We start from the raw sequence: 15,199 nt of genomic DNA, 5'->3' as shown, positions 1-15,199 counted from the left end.
CTTGCCCTCTGCCATATGCATAGCCTGGTCACGGGAGGGTGCTCAGACGTGAGCAACGCCTTCCTTTCAGTAAGAGCAACCATGCACAAATGTAATTCTTCTGTTATTTTAACTGCTGAGGAAGGAATGAGTGAGACGCAGGGAGCACAGGGCCCTCGTTCTGCTGCAAGAGGCAGGTTTTGGTAGTAGCCGAGATGCTAGGGCAGCTCCCACCCCAGCCTCTGCCCCTTCTTCCCTGGAGACAGAAAAAGCTGGGAAGATGCTCATGTTCTCTAATAGAAGAAGGATCTCAAATTTATCATGACTCACTCAGCTTTCAAAGCTGTCAAAAAAACCCAAACCCAAACCCCAACATAACTTAAAAGGTGAAAGAAGGCAATCAAAGAAAGAATAGTGGCTGAAGGTTTGGATTCTGGTTTCATATGTGTCTGGGAAAGCAGCCAGACACAGATGGGAGTTCAGGCTGTGTGGCCTGTGGCCACTGCCACGCTCCTGTCCTTGCATCCATCAGCCCTGCTGGGAAGGTGAGCACAGCACCCTGAAAACAAGAGCGAGCGGACCTGGCACCAGCAAAGCATCACTGCCTCATCGGTTAACCAGAGCGATGTGCCCGCTCAGCTGGAAGGATGGGCTGTGACAGAAGCCGTCCAGTTCGTGTAGGGCTGCTTCTCTTGGCCTCTCCTGGGGAGGAAATTTTGGGAAGTTTCCCTGACTGGGGGAAATAATTTCCTCAAAGGAGATGACTCCCATTTTCCTTGTCCCTGGCACAGATAGGGGAGATGGTAGCTGGGTCTGCAGAGGTGTTTTTATTTGCTGTTTGCACTGAAAGAGCAAAATACAGGATGGTTATCGAATAGCGAACTTTTGCAGTTTCTGTTCTCTTGTGATCTGTCCTTGTTATCTCAGCCTCCAGATTAAAAACTATTAGGTACAGGAATATGCTGTGAGATTTTTGGAGTTACTGAGGGCCACCTCAGGAGTAGAGGTATACCATACCTCACCCCTCATTAAAATGTTGCTTTCCATCTTAAAAATGAGGTCTGTTTGCTCCCGTGCTTCAAATGTGGTGCTGGTCCAGAGCCACACAACATAATAGGATCATCACAGGATAACTCAGGTAGGAGAGGACATGCGGAGGTCATCCCGCTCCAGGCAGGAGGATTGATGAAGGCGTCCCTCTCACTTTGCCAACACGTCCTTCATGACCACTTGTCCTTGTGCAGGAGATGCTTCTCGCTCCTCTCAATCTTGTCAACATTCTGGATGTCTTGTTGTTGCATTTACTAATGTAACATCCAAATCTGAAACCAAACAAATGCATTTCCCCTGGCTGTACAACCTGGGACACAGAGGGTTAGTCTGCTTCCAAGAAAAGGTGACAGATTTTGCAAGAATCCTGTAGGCTGGGGTGGGAAAAATATCAGGATCAAAGACAGCTAGTCCAAGAGAAGCTCCAAACCCATCCAATGCGGAATTTTACCTGCACGGTTCAAGTGTTGGCTGGCTGCCACCTGCACACTGCCTGTAAAGTTACCAAATGACAAAAGATTTGCCAGGATTGGCATCACAAATGTGAGTTATCAGAAGAGAAGCCGGCATTAAGTGTGCTAAGCACATTGCTAAGGCCTCTTTTTTTAGGCATTGCGCCCCAGTTGAGTTCAAAGCATGGATTGTGGCGTGATAGGCAAACACCCAAGCTCTGTCCAAACAAGGACCAGAGGCTTGGATGCTCAGCGTTTAGGTGCTTGCAAAATATGTTGACCCCTGAGGCTCATGATAAAACCTAAAGCTCCCTTTGAAAGTTAAGTGTTTAACATGAAGGAGCTGGTGTCCCGTTGATCTGCTGCCAATGTTATAACAAGAGGATGCCACCATTATTTCCCTGTGTGACTTTTGCACAGTGAATGGGAAGAGGCTATTGGATTAATTTTCTCATGTCTGCACAAAGAAGGAGTTTCCCGCCAGCATCAAGAGAGAGGGCAGCAGTGTAAAAGGTAAAGAAAGTAATGAAGTCTATGTGCATTAAAAATTGTAAATAAATACAAATACTTGTGCCTAGAAAATCAAGGTTTGTGTAAGATTCAGGGAGAGTGTATCCTAGAGGTGGGAAGAGGGAGCCCACAGCTCTTCTCCTCCAGGGAATACTTTTTTTGGTAATTATTGACACTTCATACAATCTGGTGTTCTTCTAAATATAATTTTATTAGCATGAGAAGCCACTTGGCAGCAGGAAACTATTGCTGGTGAGTTCACAGTTTCCAAGACAAAGCGTTCTTTTAGAAGGAAGAAGAAGGAGACTGATTTGGAAAGAAAAGCCTTGCAGCTCCTGCCTGAAACCAGCCTCCACCTGCCATCTTCTTGTTGCAGGCTTAAATGGAGCAATATTCCCTAGCCTCAGCTTGCTCGTCTCTGGTTTCCAAAGGAGATGAGGCATACGCAGTCACGCTGTTCACCAGCTCTCCTGTCACCCTCCCACAATAACCCCTGAGAGAGGAAGGAACATGCCTACGGAGGATGGGTAAAGAATAAAGGCGCCCGCTGTCACCCACCCCCTGGGATGGGGAGAGTCGGGCAAGAGCCCACAGGCGGTTGTGCTGTTTGGCTGCCCGGCCAGCGTGTGCCAGTTTGGCAGGCAGGACAGGCCAGAAGAGCTACGGCTGCTGGGGATGGGAGGACACAGCCCCTGGGAGCCGTGGGAATCGCTGCTCCGGCATGGGGAGCGCCTTGCTTCCCAGGAGGAGGTTGATGTAATAGCGCAGTATAGCAAAGCCACGCATTAGGCTCTAGCACGGCTGTATCAAAGTGCTTTTCTGGGTATTACAGAAAAAGGAATCCAGCCAAAGAGTCGTGCTGAGGTTTATTTTATTGAGCAGAGACGGCGGAGATGAGGGCAAGCTGCTCCCATGTCCATGCACGGGCATCTGCGGCCATTGCTGACGGGGGCTCAGCAGTTGCTGCTCAGTGACAGCGAGGACTCAGCATTTCCCCAGGTGCTTCAATCTTATTTTCCCTCCACTTCTCCTGTAAAAGGAGCAAGACAGACTTAGACAAAGCAGTGTACGACAGACACAGCAGTGTGGGACAAGGAGCTCATCCGTCCAAACAGGACCATTTGCCTGACTCATGCTAGTGAATACTGGTGCCTCACAGGGAACATCAAGCCATTTCCTCATCTCCTTGCTCTTCTCTGATTTCCCCTAGGATGAGGCAGCCTTGAGTTTGCAGCAAATGTTAAGGACTGCTAAGGAAAAAACAATGTTTTGCAAGAACATTCAGTCCAGGGGTGTTGGCTCCTATTGCATCTCCTTTAAAATGTGACCAAGCTCAGGAGAAGAAGAAACTCAGGTTCTTCCTCTGAGCTTTGGTGTCTTGTTCCACAAAGTCCATTCAAGACTTTTCAGGAATAATTTGGCATGGCTCAGCTCCCCCATTCCTCCAGACACTTGTCAGTATCCAGAAGTGTGGGCAGTGAGAGCTGCAGCCTGTGGCACACAGTGGGAAATGTGCATCAATTTAGTGCGTGCAGAAGGTACAGGTGGGCTGCAGTTGCCTCCCAGGCCCCGTGCTGCCTCTCAGTATGGCAACAAGCAGTGTGCAAAGCCTAGAAAGGAATTAAAATTAACTTGCATTCACACAGCTCTGTTCCAAGGAGGAAATATTCCACTTAGCACGTTTCAGGGGCTGAGCCATACAAGAGGAACAGCCTGGATGCAGGGCCTCCCCTCCATGAAGAACATCATTACATACGTGGAAATGGAGTCAACGCTGTTATTTCAATCCCCTCTACTTTCACTTACAGCACTGCCTTGCAGAAGGCACACTTGTTTCCATATGTGATGCCATCCGTGCCGCAGTGAGGGTTGGACTCCCTCGTGCAGTACACGCTTCTGTTTACAAACTCCCTACAAATCTGCAAAACAAATTTAAAAAAACCCTTTCAGGACTCCCATACTCTTTCTTTCACTTTCCAAATTGGATACAAGGTCACTAAAATCATGCTTTTTCTGACAAGGGGACTAAAGCAGCAGTGATGATACTGCCTGTTTACTGAAAGACCGAGCCCTGTCAGAAATGAGCAGAAGCAGTGTTTCAGGGGAATTTTTGCTACATGTTTGAGGAGGGAAACTGCTGTCACTTAGGAGAAGTCTTGATCTCCCAAAGACAGGAGTGGATTAGCCTAGGCATGTAGAAGAAGAGTCAGCACTGATGCTTTTTCAGACATTTGGCACCAAGTTGGCTCGCTGCTGCATGGCTTCATGTATCTTGCGAAACTGTGCACTCAGCTCGGTGCTTGCTGAGCTTTCTGCCTTCCCAATGGAAGGAGGAGAAAACCATAGTCTATGGGGAACTAGAAATGGTGTCCAGGAAACGTACAGGTATTCTGTATCTGGACAAGTCCCAGTGATGGACTTTGTTTAGGGAGACAAAACACTCTCAACAATCCGTTTTTTTAATGACACGATTGGACAGTGGAGCAAAGTGGACAAAAGTGGTGCTGTGTACAGACACAACCCTGTGCAAGCACCCTAGACCTAATCATGGGAAGCATTTCCCTGGTCCACTTGCTGGTGTGGCCACACATAACATCCCCTGTACAGTGGTGAACTCCCCAAAGTGTTGAGACTTCTAGGAAGGACCCACCTGCTCCCAGCAGACATTAAAACCTGTTTACCACGCACCAAGATCTTGGTTACAAAAACATTCCTCTAGAAAATGCAGATTCAGTAAGCAGAAACAGCTGCACTAACCTCTTCAATCTCTTGACCTGCTACATCTGGAATAAAAAAAAAAAAAAAACAACCAACAAAATACCAAACAGATTTTACACATCAGCATTATTTTCTGATAGAGGCTGAACTAAAGTCACAAACCCTTTACACAAGCCACAATGAAGCGCACCCCAGGTTTTCCCTACGCTGTCATCCTGAGCGGCGGAGGAGGGGACAGGAAATACATTATCTGAATTGCTTTTCAGTATTTTGCTTTTTTGAAAAATGTTACTAAAATACCACGTAATCAGTCATTCAGCTGCTAACTGCACCTCAGACACATCACCCAGTCTCCTGGAAGGCAGCCACTCCCGGGGAAACGAGCTGCCATATCGGATCTGGAGCTGCGCTCAACAGAGATTTTAAAGCTATATTGACTTTTAAGGCTGTTAGGCTCTTACACCTCTGAACAACAAAACCAGCTGGTACTGCTAACAAGAGCGTACTTGGAAAAGGAGAGGGAGACCCTGTGGTCAGCTGGACAGCCACCCTCAGCACAGCACAGCCCAGACACTCTCCCAGAACAAGTTCATCCTGGGCGAGATGCAAAGAGACGTCACAGGGTGACACAGAGCAGAACAGGCAGTGCCGGTCAGTAAGAGTGCAAAAATACCCGCTGTAACCACAGGCTCCGGGCTTGAAGCTAATCAGTCCATCCTCTTTATATTTCTTCACTGCAAAGACTGCAGTCAAGCACGTAGGTTGAGTCATAGCTGCAGGACACGGCGACCCCGCGATATGTCTAAGGGGGAGCCTGACACTCCAGGGTGGATTGAACACAGATTTGCAGAATCTGGGTCACAGCACCGTGAGACACATACCCAGTCTCGCCTGGCAGCAGGGTAGCAGAGGTTGGGAAGCGAGGCTGGACCTGCTCAGGTGGCTCGGGGCAGGAGGGAACCTGGGGCAGGAGATGGGAGGACCTTGTCCTGCACTTGGGCCCCCACACACTGGAAATCCCAACCAACCCTCAGCCAACTAGACCATTATCCATCAACCCACCCTACTTCTGCCAGTTGTTTTGCCCATTGCTCTTTTAGCCCTAGCACTGCTGTATTTATCATGTCCTCAGGTTAGGCTAGGCTGCCTTAATTGGAAAGTCACTGCTATGGCTATCTGCATATTATTTACAAAATAGCTCATTAAATAGCTTTTATAAATATTACATGCAGCTACAAAAGACACTGTGATGATGTCTCTTGACATCTGTTTATTTTATAGGAGATCACAGAGTTTGCTGCTATTCTGCCTGGCCTTGGAAGGAAGCTTCAGCACTCTGAAGGAGCCCAGTCCCAATTAAGACTCAATTAAAGACAGATGAATATTTCATAATGAATAATGTGTACAAAGTAATTCACCTCTTTTCTCCATGCACAGCTTGCAATTTTCTCAAGTGAATTCTTTATTCAAATTATTCACAGTAAAGCAAGTATAAATGAATCTTGTTCTGCACATTCTTCAATAACTGTTGCCACAAACCTTGCAGAGCTGTGTCATCTGGACGCAAGCAACTGCTAACACTGATGTGACCTATATGTTCAAAAATCATCACTCGGCTTCCCCATATCATCAGAGAGCTGTGTAAATCTCCAGATAAATAAATGCTGGATCCTTTTAATTTGCCCTCTTTGTTCTGACTCCTTGAGGACATTTGAATTTAATTTTCAAGCTTTTCTCTGCGACATAAATGAAAGCTGAAACTTTCATCTAATTACGTTTCCACATCTCCAAGGAAAGCACCAAATACCAGAATGCTTAGGATCAAAACAAGAGCTGATGACCCTGAGGTGAGAGAGTTTCTTCTCTAGCTGCTTCAGGAAAACTCTCCAGCGTACATTTGTACCAAAAATTCATAATTACACTGCTTTGGTATATTTGCTGAAAAAGCTGCTTAGAATTTGCTCGCTCTGTCTCCCAGTGACACCTCCGCTGCATTATTCACTGCGGAGGCACACGAGGACTGGAAATATGTCGTATGAGTGAGCAAGTCCCGCAGTAGAATATTTTCTACTTGCTCAGCTTTATCTTCAAGCCTGTCAAGGTTCTCCAAAGTTTGTTGTTGTCAGGAAAGGTTTGGGTTGGTTTTTTTTGGTTGTTGGGGTTTTTTTGTTTGGGTTTTGTTTGGTTTTTTTTTTTTTTTTTCTAGGCTAGGGAAGAGATCACTTACCTGAGAAGAAAGAGAGCAGCAGGAAGCTGAGCAGCACTAAGGCACCTGTTGCCTTCATGCTGCAGGTAGCTCTTTAGTCCAAGCCAAGCGATCTAGGCGGGAGGTGTTGTCTCAGCACCAGAGCCCACAGTGCGCACACAGTCCTGCCTCTCTGTGTATTTATGTGCCCATCCGTAGCTGTCCTCATTCCCCACCTTAATTGTGAGAACTTCTCCACTTGGTTTCTAAAGCCATTATTGGTCCTGGCCGTGTTTATGGTGCTTTAGGAATGCTGCCCTGTCCACATCAAACCTAGAAAGGGCTAATTATATGAGTGATAGACGGGCTTGTAATATCTTTTTTTTTTTTTTTTTTTTTTGTCTAAATAGTCACAGGATTCTCACAAGGGTGAATTTTCAAAGCGGTGATTCATCGGGGAAGCTGGTAATTTTCATTCTCTGGGCCCTCGCTGAATGCCAGCTCCGAGGCTTTGAGTGCGGCGTGATGACACTCACTAGACGTTACGAAATAAATCACAGCATGAGAATGTGTTGTCTGTGAAACCAATTATACGTTGTTCCCTGGCTATTTTTGAGGATGGTTCTAAATTTGTTGGGTTGGGGTGGAGAAGTGCTCCGATGTGACATTCTCTCATCGCTGTGTGCACAGTCCCAGATAGGACTGCTGACTCTCCTCCCTGAACTATTTAAACTCTAGCTGTCAATGTTTTCCAGTTTTTCACATTCAGAAACATATGTTAGGGCTCTGCTCCCACAGCAAGTGGCAATGAAGGGAATTTGATGGGGAACTGGGAGACCTGAGCTCTATTTCCAGCTGAGTCTGTGCAAGGATTTGTGTTCAGCTGCACCATTTTCAAAATATCTGTTCAGATAAGAATGAGCTTAAAATTTCAGCTTGCTTTCCTAAGGAGACAAGGCTTAGGAGTGCAATGTGTATAGATATATCTGGTTATTAGTTCCCTCAGTAAATTTTGAATCTGCAACTGGTTCCAACCAAATATGACATAGGAGCAAAAAAAAATTATAAAAAATAAATACCTGTTTACACATTTTTCTAGCAGAGAGGAAAGATGCTACTAACGTCTTCAGCCAGCAAGGGACAGAGTTTCTGCAGGAGAGAAATGTTATGAATGCCCTACATCTGGGGAAGCATTAGAGTTTGCAGCCTGCTAGACATCTTAAAATCCACACGGCAGAGAAATCGTGACTGACAGGTGAATTCTCGGATGTCTATTAAAGGTGAGCTCATGACACAGCCTCTCATATAATTTAGTTATCAAGTCAGTCAGCCGCAGTGCCGTTCAGAACCACGCTTAGTTCTGCCACTCACAGCACTACTTCTTTGCCTTTTCTAGTTTCATACGTCACTGCTCAGGACCACAGCCTGGATGCCTCAGTCCTTTATCTACCCGAACGTTTCAGCTGCTGCAGCATAACTGACTCGCTAAAGCCTTAGCAAATGTACCGCAGGGACCAATCCCTTCCGGGCTGAGCAGAGGAAGACACTAAATTACCAACCAGGTTATTATCATTATTACCCCTTTCCACTTCTTTATAACATCTGAAACAGGCCACTTGCTGGCATAGGTGAGGGAATTCTTCTCTCCCTGTGACTTTGTTGAAAATCAGGGATAGAAGCAGTGCACCTGGACCTTGCTGTGCGGTCTAAGGGTGTCGTTGGGCAAAGTCTTGCTGGTGGCAAGCCAAAGACTCACCGGTGCTGGGCCAGTCTTATGTGACACAAACCTTTCCATCTTCTAAAGAGTTCTTGCTAGAGGCTCGCAGGGCACCTGGGATACAGCCTTATACCCAGTACTTGCCATTTGCCCTCCCTTTCCCTGTAGGTGAGCAGCCTTTCCTTGGGCTTTCCCAAAGCCTTGTGAGCTGCTGAGCAAATACCTGGCTTCCTCAAGCAGAAACTACTACCGCAAGTAGGCTCACCGTAGGATCTGGCTCTTGGAGACCATCTCCTGCTATGGCCAAACTCCACTGCTCTGCAGCCACTCCATAAACCTCTGGGCCAACAAGAAATTATATCAGAGCTCGGTCCTGTGCTGACAGGTCTCTGTTCACATCAACTAGCTATGTAGGTTGTTCCTTAAATATTTTTCACACACACACAAGCAGGTAAGCAGTGAGGACACTCATGACTCTCTAGTTTTTCTTTTCTTAAGAGCAGACACAAAGGCTCTATGTGATTTATGTTGCTGTGCTAATAGAAAAAACCCTGAAAGTAAGAAGTTCCATCCCTCTTCCTAGGACAGAGCATTGGTCCGTGCTAGCACCAGGGGAAGGACAAGCCTCTCATCTTCTGGTAGGAATCACCTACAAAATCCCTGGTCAAGAAATTGTCTATTACAGGAAAAAAGACTCAAAGAAAAGGCTTGGAAGTCACAGATTTTGTCCTAAATATCATCCTTAGCAGCAGATATTCTTGCTACATAACAAGAGAACGGTAGGTGGAGAAAGGAAGAGGAAGGGAGTGTGTGAGCATGGCACTTGGGACTTTTTGCCTGTGCTGTTTGCATATTAACTCCTTGACTCACCCAGAAAGATGGCACATCATCATGAAGATTCAGATATATCATTGCTCCTCCAGTGCACTCTTTAAGCTCCCACAAAGATGTTATCTACATATCATTTTTCCCAAGAAGAAAGCCTCTTGGAAATCCCAGCACAACTTCTGGCCCGTCTTTCCTAGGGTTAGAAAATCCAAGACATTTTCCTGAAGGGCTACCCTGTCCTACCTCTGCCTCAAATACCCCAAGTGCAACTTTTCAGATCTCCAATAAGCTGAAAGCCTGAGCCCAATCTAATTTCTCCTTGGGTTCTTCATTAGGCTCATTACAGCCTTGCCCAGCTGGCTGCAATTTTCTGCTGATCAGCACAGTCTCAATGGACACACCCTTCAAGGAAGCAGCAGTTCCTAATTTTCTTCCCTATGAGATAGCCTCCTCCCTGTGCCATAAGCCTCCTTTCTACAACGCACTGCCAGACCTGCCCCTTGCCCAGGTGTGACCAGGTAGAGCTGATGACAGCCACCTTTCCCCTTCACATTCCCCCAGCGCCACCCCCCACCCACCCCCCATGCCAGGGCTCCTAAAAGGACCAGTTCCACCAAGGCTCAGTGCTGTTACAAAGACAAATCCATTTACGCACTGTAAGACATTGAAATTAGGAAAGTGGTGGTATTTTTATAGCAGCTTGGTTTCTCTTCTGATGGTTTGGTATGGAGTGACGTACTCTCGTGAGGGCTTGGGCTGGTGTGTGATGGGCGTTACACCTTGCTCTTTATTGTGGTTTGTTTCACAACTTCTCCTGCCTGCCAGATAAGTACCTAAAAGCCTGAGGACCATTACCTCTGCCCTGAAAAAGAAGCAAACAAACAAACAAACACACACCAGTCCGTGGCAAATAGATTGGCCACATTTAATTTATTGATCGATCAAAGCAGACACCGATGTGCGACAGTTGAGGGAGCAGGGAAGAGCGTGTTTGATTGCAGGAAGGGAAAAATCAGGGAGAAGGGCACAACCCCAGCGCTCAGCATTCACCACGGTGTCTGAGGAACAGATGTCCCCGTCGCTGCCTGAAAAGAAAAGAGGGAGACCAAAATTAAAGACATGGATCTCAATTTTATAGTCTAACTTCACCCAAATAAGCCAATGCTCTCATGCTTTCCAAGTTATAAAGTACTTCATTTAATGTTTCACCTCTTTCCTGATTCCCCAGGTTACACATTTTCTCATGTTAAAGAGATTTGGGACAAACCCCATAATTTTGGACACCTCCTACCGTCACAATTTAAATCACTGACAGGGAGGGAGTCAGCAATGCTATGAGCCTGCAAATGGGGATCTGGATTTAATTGCAAGGGATGGAGAGGACTCACTCGGGCTTAAGATCTGCAGCGCCTGGGGGGTGACAGCGGAATGAGAGTTGGGAGAGACACGTGGAGCAGGGATGGATTTACCGAGGGGCTAACGGGAGCCCCAGGGCTTCCACACCAGCTGTGTGTGTGCCTCAGCTCCTCTGCTTTCAGCTGTGTGGTGAGCTCCATACTTACAAAACTGCGTTGCAGAAGTAGCACTTGTTTCCATAAGTGTTGCCATCGGAGCCACAGAAGGGGTCATACTCTTCAGTGCAAATGGGGTTGACGCCCTTCTGTTCGCTGCACTCAATCTGCTAATTATGGAGCAACAACAGATTTTAAAACTTTTGTTTCCCATATTTTTCTACATGAGTGTTTTATGTTTATTTAATGGTTATGATGTGGCATATCATAAGCCATGGATATATAAGCATAAAACAGCTTTTCAGGTGCAAGGCTCTTGTTCTAGCAACTCTGCAAACCCAGAGGCAGAGAATGTGCTTGCCTGGAGCAGCCTGAAATGGGGAGAAGGTGGGGGCAAAAAGTCTAATAAATACTATTATAAATAGTGAGATGGCCGTGCAGATATTTCCAGGCTGGCCCTCCCACTGGCTGCTCCGGGTCAGCAGGCCGGCAGAGGCAAGCATACAAAAAGTGGATGGTCACAGGCCACGCTGCAGAAAGTTCATCCACCCAAGGAATCACTGCTACTATTTGTGCTGGTAGTATATGACCCTCCTGCTCTCCCTCGGAAGGGATGAGGCAGCGTCTCTTGCTCAGCCAGTTTGCCAGTAAATGAAGGTCTCGGCACCCGCTGACGGCTGTGTTCCCAGGTCAGAGAGGGGACTGCACATCTGAGTCATGGATTTGGTTCAATACCTTTTGACCCTGGCAGACTGTAACTATTTCCCTCAAATCCTATTGCCAGGCCAAAATGCACCAGGACAGTGCAGGCATTTCTACTATTTAGTTATGATTCCGTGAATTTGTGTTGTACAATGTATTGTAGCAGCAGTTAGGGGTGCACATCTCTGGACTTTACCTGGACGCATTCTCCATCACTCTGCATGTCAATGTCCAGTCCATTCCTTTGGGAAGAAAGTGAGTGGAGACCAAATGAGCACTGTGCAGCCACTTCACGAGTCAAACTACCTCATTACATTCCAAACACCAACACGAGCATCTACTGATCCAGATGTCCCTCCCAAGACCCAGCCCCTTCACTTACGCCACAGCGTGGCAGAAGGCACACTTGTTTGTGTAGGTGACACCGTTGGTGGCGCAGATGGGTCTGTACTCCAGGGTGCAGGGGACTGGATAACCACTCCTTGATTTCAGGTAGCCAGTACAGTCGAGCTGAAACAGTCACAGAACCACATTTCAGTCTCTGCTCCCCTTTGCATCAGTCCTGTGTAACGGAGCACGGTGCGAGAGGCATCTCCCCCTCTCCCCAGAGCTGCGAGGCGGGGGATGCTTCCAGCCCCAGTGTGCTGGAGTTGAAGGAGTACAAACAGCTGAAATCCTGCGCGTGATCCTGAATGTCTCTTTTTTTCCTGTCCTGAAGTGGGTTTCACCCCTACTGTCTTAAGGATTTTCACAGTGAGTGCCACCATGAAGGATCTTTGCCTAAAGTGCCTTATGCGGCAGCAGCTTTTGCTGCAAAATGGCAGTGTCACTTGAAAATGGAGTTTATGCTCACCTCGGTATTTCTGCAGTTACTCTGAGTGTACTGAAATGGAAGTCGTCATTATTATGTTAAATTACACAGCCAGAGTGTTTCTTTACTTTCTCTCTCTAAACTAAAAATAGAGATACTTTTCCGCTTCATGGTAGCTCCATATATCAGTAAACAAACTTTATGATAAATGTTCCGATAGAATTGTTTTTTCTGTTACAAAATTATGATTTAGTCAAAATCCAAACTTCCTCTGGGAATTTCTTCACTTCAACAAGCCTCTAAGTCTAAAGAAAAGTGTTTTGATAATGCTGAAGCATTATTGGAATCAAAAGTTTCCATTCTTAAGTCTGGTGCTATACGGAAGGTAACATTTTAAAACTCACTGATTTTAACCATACAAACAAAATTTAGAAGACAGTATTGCAACTCTGAAATTCTTTATTTTCATTCCATTTCTGACAGTTTGCAATTGTGTGGTTTTAGTACAGAATTAATTAATTAAAATTCAGGTTTCTGCCTAGCCCTCTGCCATCACATCACCCACCACCGCACAGCACGGCCAGGGAAAGAACTGGTTTCAGACCCTACCTTAACGCATTTTCCATCGTGCTTCTTGTCGAGGCCTTGTCTAACCCTGGAGGGGGAGAGAGGGAAGGAGAGGAAGGATTAATCTGTTCACACCGTATAGTCATCTCGCTCATTAAGCCCCAGTAATTAATCAGATTCAGGAGCTTTGACACAGAAGATTGCGGGCATTAGGGAAGCCAGAAACTTATGAAAAATCTAGTCCACCCCATGATTAGTCACAACCCCGAAGGCTTTGGTCTCCTGCTCGAGCTGGCATCGGTAGCGGGGAGGCTTCGTACTCACAAGATTTCTCTGCAGAGGGAGCACTGGTTGGGGTAGGTCACACCGTCGGTCCCGCAGACGGGGTCGTAGTTGCGGGGACAGGCAAGCTGCCCGTTCACAGCCAGCCGGTACATGCCGCAGGAGGCCTGTTATTATAGAGGGCTTGTAACGTCTCCAGGTGGAGAGAAGGGTGTGCTTGCGTTACCCGTGCTTTCACAGCCCTGGGAGACTACTGCTGGTCATCTTATCCCTCTCTTGCTCCTCCGTGGTGAAGGGAGGGAGCAAAAAATATACTGTGTTTCTTACAGCATACAAAAGCACCTTTTTGCTATCAAGATTTGCAGAATTTTTGGCAAGAATTGCAGGCAAAAATGATCGTTCCTTGGGGAATCAAGACAGGGAAGATATTTAAGCAGTTATTCAATAGTTGTATAGATTTTCTGCTGGTGCTCTGTGCTGACTCTCACGCTACATTATTAATCACTGTCTTTTTAATCATCAGCATGGTAAGTTATCTTTCTCTGACAAAGTTATTTTCTTATTTTAGGGCAAAGAAGTGGTGTAACATTTAGGGTACCTTTTCCTTCTTCCTTTCTCGCTCACGCTCCTTTTTTCTCCTCCCTCAAGCCTTCCCTCGGATACAATGTGAGTATGAATTATTCATCTAGACTTAGAAATCAAGACTAAATGACAAAGAAGATGTACTACTCACCCGTTGTCGAGCAATAACAATATCTACAAAAAAACCCAGAGATAATAAAATATAAAAGTTGTACAATGTCCTTGAATAAAATTTGAATTCCAAAATAAATTTGGAATCATCAATTTCCCAATAGAGTAACCAAATACACTTTCTCTTTACTGAGAAATTATTTTTCCCCATATGTTTTATCTACTCCAAGTAAACAAGAAGTTATATACTAAGATTTAAAAAAATCAATTATTTGTGAAACCAGAAATTTTGACTCATTGAGGAAGAAGTAGGACATAAACTTTTCTCCTTTTGCAGCACAATTATCCCCACTAAGGCTCATAAGCTTAAATCAGACAAACGCATCCTACTGATCTATAGCATGCATCTGCACAAGGATAAAGTTCATTAAAAGAGAGCCCACATATTACTAAATCATCAAGTCTCGAAAAGGTTCGGGAGGACTAGAGGTACTAGCGCAGACTGTAACAAAAACAACTTACCAGAAAGGCAGCTGAGGAGCACAAGCCCCAGAAGGGCAATGCTTCTTGTTTTCTTCATAGCAGAGATGGTTGTGTCGTCTGTTACTTGCAGATCTGTCACTCTGGAGTTCAGAAGATGGTTCTCAGCATTTTCTCTCTGCACTATATATATACATCTCCCTGACCTTGTGAAGTAATCTCAGAAAGTAATTATTTGCTCTGTAAACTAGGAAAACTGTATTGATTATTGAGTTGAGCTGTAAAGAATACTTGTTTGTTAGAGAGATGCCTAGAAGAATTAAACAAAAATGTGAGCTACACCCAGCTTGTTAACAAAGGCGCCCTGCTGTACAATGAGTGATTTGTACTTTCCAAACAAGAGCACTGCCTCAAAAGTAGATGTTGTGAAATTATGTATGGAAGTTGGTAAAACAAAAAAAAAAAGCCCATTTGTTGAAAGCATTTGAACATGTGCACACCACGTTACATACGCTAGACAGTATTTGGGCTTCAGATTTTTATGGTACAGCAGGGGAGGGGAGGGGAGGGGGGGCAGCAGCAGTGTAGGACACGCTAAGATTTTACAGATATAAAATCTGGGGTTTGGCAGGCATCAGTATGCTTTAAAGATGCAGAGGGCTCAACGAATCTCTCCACACTCTCTCCTGTAGTTTTCTGGTACACTGGATTTCT

General features: G+C 45.7%; 2 protein-coding genes across 3 annotated transcripts; both read right to left on the bottom strand.

Moving 5' to 3' along the window:
- Positions 1–2,925: 2,925 nt before the first annotated feature.
- Positions 2,926–7,059, bottom strand: LOC102051304 (serine protease inhibitor Kazal-type 6-like). The gene is made up of 4 exons (XM_005436998.2): positions 6,937–7,059; positions 4,749–4,774; positions 3,798–3,910; positions 2,926–3,021 (listed from the first exon to the last, which is right to left on the bottom strand). Exons 1-4 carry the CDS (start codon positions 6,992–6,994, stop codon positions 2,976–2,978), a joined length of 243 nt encoding a protein of 80 aa, XP_005437055.1. The 5' UTR covers positions 6,995–7,059; the 3' UTR covers positions 2,926–2,975.
- A 3,270-nt stretch (positions 7,060–10,329) lies between these two features.
- On the bottom strand, positions 10,330–14,910 carry LOC102057800 (double-headed protease inhibitor, submandibular gland-like). 2 transcript variants are annotated; one of them, XM_027802151.2, is made up of 8 exons: positions 14,528–14,910; positions 14,046–14,068; positions 13,355–13,479; positions 13,073–13,118; positions 12,035–12,162; positions 11,849–11,894; positions 11,002–11,117; positions 10,330–10,524 (listed from the first exon to the last, which is right to left on the bottom strand). In XM_027802151.2, the coding sequence occupies exons 1-8, from the start codon at positions 14,583–14,585 to the stop codon at positions 10,479–10,481; spliced, it is 588 nt and encodes a 195-aa protein (XP_027657952.1). In that variant the 5' UTR covers positions 14,586–14,910; the 3' UTR covers positions 10,330–10,478. The 2 variants fall into 2 exon arrangements, with proteins under 2 accessions (XP_027657952.1, XP_027657951.1); XM_027802150.2 differs by having other exon boundaries at positions 11,002–11,120; positions 14,528–14,906.
- Positions 14,911–15,199: the final 289 nt, after the last annotated feature.

This window comes from Falco cherrug, chromosome 8 (genome assembly GCF_023634085.1).
Source record: "Falco cherrug isolate bFalChe1 chromosome 8, bFalChe1.pri, whole genome shotgun sequence".
Taxonomy (NCBI): domain Eukaryota; kingdom Metazoa; phylum Chordata; class Aves; order Falconiformes; family Falconidae; genus Falco; species Falco cherrug.
This window is presented reverse-complemented; position numbering and strand designations above follow the sequence as displayed.